This window comes from Pyxicephalus adspersus, unplaced genomic scaffold, assembly GCF_032062135.1.
Source record: "Pyxicephalus adspersus unplaced genomic scaffold, UCB_Pads_2.0 Sca480, whole genome shotgun sequence".
NCBI classification, from domain to species: domain Eukaryota; kingdom Metazoa; phylum Chordata; class Amphibia; order Anura; family Pyxicephalidae; genus Pyxicephalus; species Pyxicephalus adspersus.
In genome coordinates, this window is record NW_027317487.1 from 12,640 (window position 1) to 13,765 (window position 1,126).

Consider the following 1,126-nt stretch of genomic DNA (forward strand, 5'->3'; position numbering starts at 1 on the left):
AAGGTGTGACCAGCAGGGGGCAGACATGGCCAGGTGTATGGGAGAGGTGTGACCAGCAGGGGGCAGACATGGCCAGGTGTATGGGAGAGGTGTGAACAGCAAGGGGCAGACATGGCCAGGTGTGACAGAGCAGTAACTTGATATTGTAAGATACTTATTATCTGACTCTGTTCGCACCTCTAGGTGTGCCTGGGGGCAGAGTGCCAGTTACCCCTGAGTTTGGGGGTGGGGTGAGGGATCCCCCCCTGTCTGTAATGACCACCCATCTCTCTGCTGCCCCTCTCAGGTGAGCACACAAAGGCACTGATTACACAGATGACTCTGTTTAATAAAGTTCTGGCAGAGCTGCGAGAGGACATCCGGGACCAGGTGAGAGGGGTATAAAGGGGGTATGAGGGTACATTGGGGACCCCCAGTCATTCTCAGGAGGGTATAATGTACTGCTGTCTCTCTTGGTGTCATTCTGACAGGTGAAGGAGATGTCTCTGATCCGCAACACCATCATGGAGTGCCAAGTGTGTGGTAAGTACCCTCTGTCATCACCTACCTGATCAGGGCAGCGTAATACACTGCGGGGCCACAATGTGAACAGCTCCCCCTGCCTGTGTAAAGGGGAAGGAGTTATGTGCAGGGTGGGAGGTGACACCACGGCTGGCTGGGAGAACAATCACTGAATCCCAAATATTCCTTTATTACACCCAGGATTCCACGAGCACCGATCACGCTGCAACCCCAACCCCTGCTTCCAGGGCGTGGACTGCATGGAGACGTATGAATACCCCGGGTACCGATGTGGCCCCTGTCCCCCGGGGTCACATGGCAACGGTACCCACTGTGCCGATATAGATGAGGTAACCGGGTGTGGAATCTGGGTGATTCCGTGTGATAATACCCCCCCATGTGATACTTAATACCCCCGAATGTGACTGTATTACCCAATGTTACCTACACCCCCCCATGTGACACCAAATACCCCCCCATGTGACTGTATTACCCAATGTTACCTACACCCTGCCATGTGACACTACATACCCCCCCATGTGACTGTATTACCCAATGTTACCTACACCCCCCCATGTGACACTAAATACCCCCCCATGTGACTGTATTACCCAATGTTACCTAC

The 1,126-nt window shown here is 53.5% G+C and overlaps 1 protein-coding gene across 1 annotated transcript in view; it reads left to right on the plus strand.

The window, feature by feature from the left end:
- The window catches only part of LOC140345068 (thrombospondin-3-like), a gene marked incomplete at its 3' end in the record, with an annotated part of 3,912 nt that extends 3,061 nt beyond the window's left edge, over nucleotides 1–851 (plus strand). Inside the window, exons 4-6 of the mRNA XM_072432226.1 lie at nucleotides 287–369; nucleotides 471–522; nucleotides 703–851. Coding sequence (XP_072288327.1) covers nucleotides 287–369; nucleotides 471–522; nucleotides 703–851 — 284 coding nt within the window. The remainder of the gene's footprint in view (nucleotides 1–286; nucleotides 370–470; nucleotides 523–702) is intronic.
- Between the last annotated feature and the right edge of the window lie 275 nt (nucleotides 852–1,126).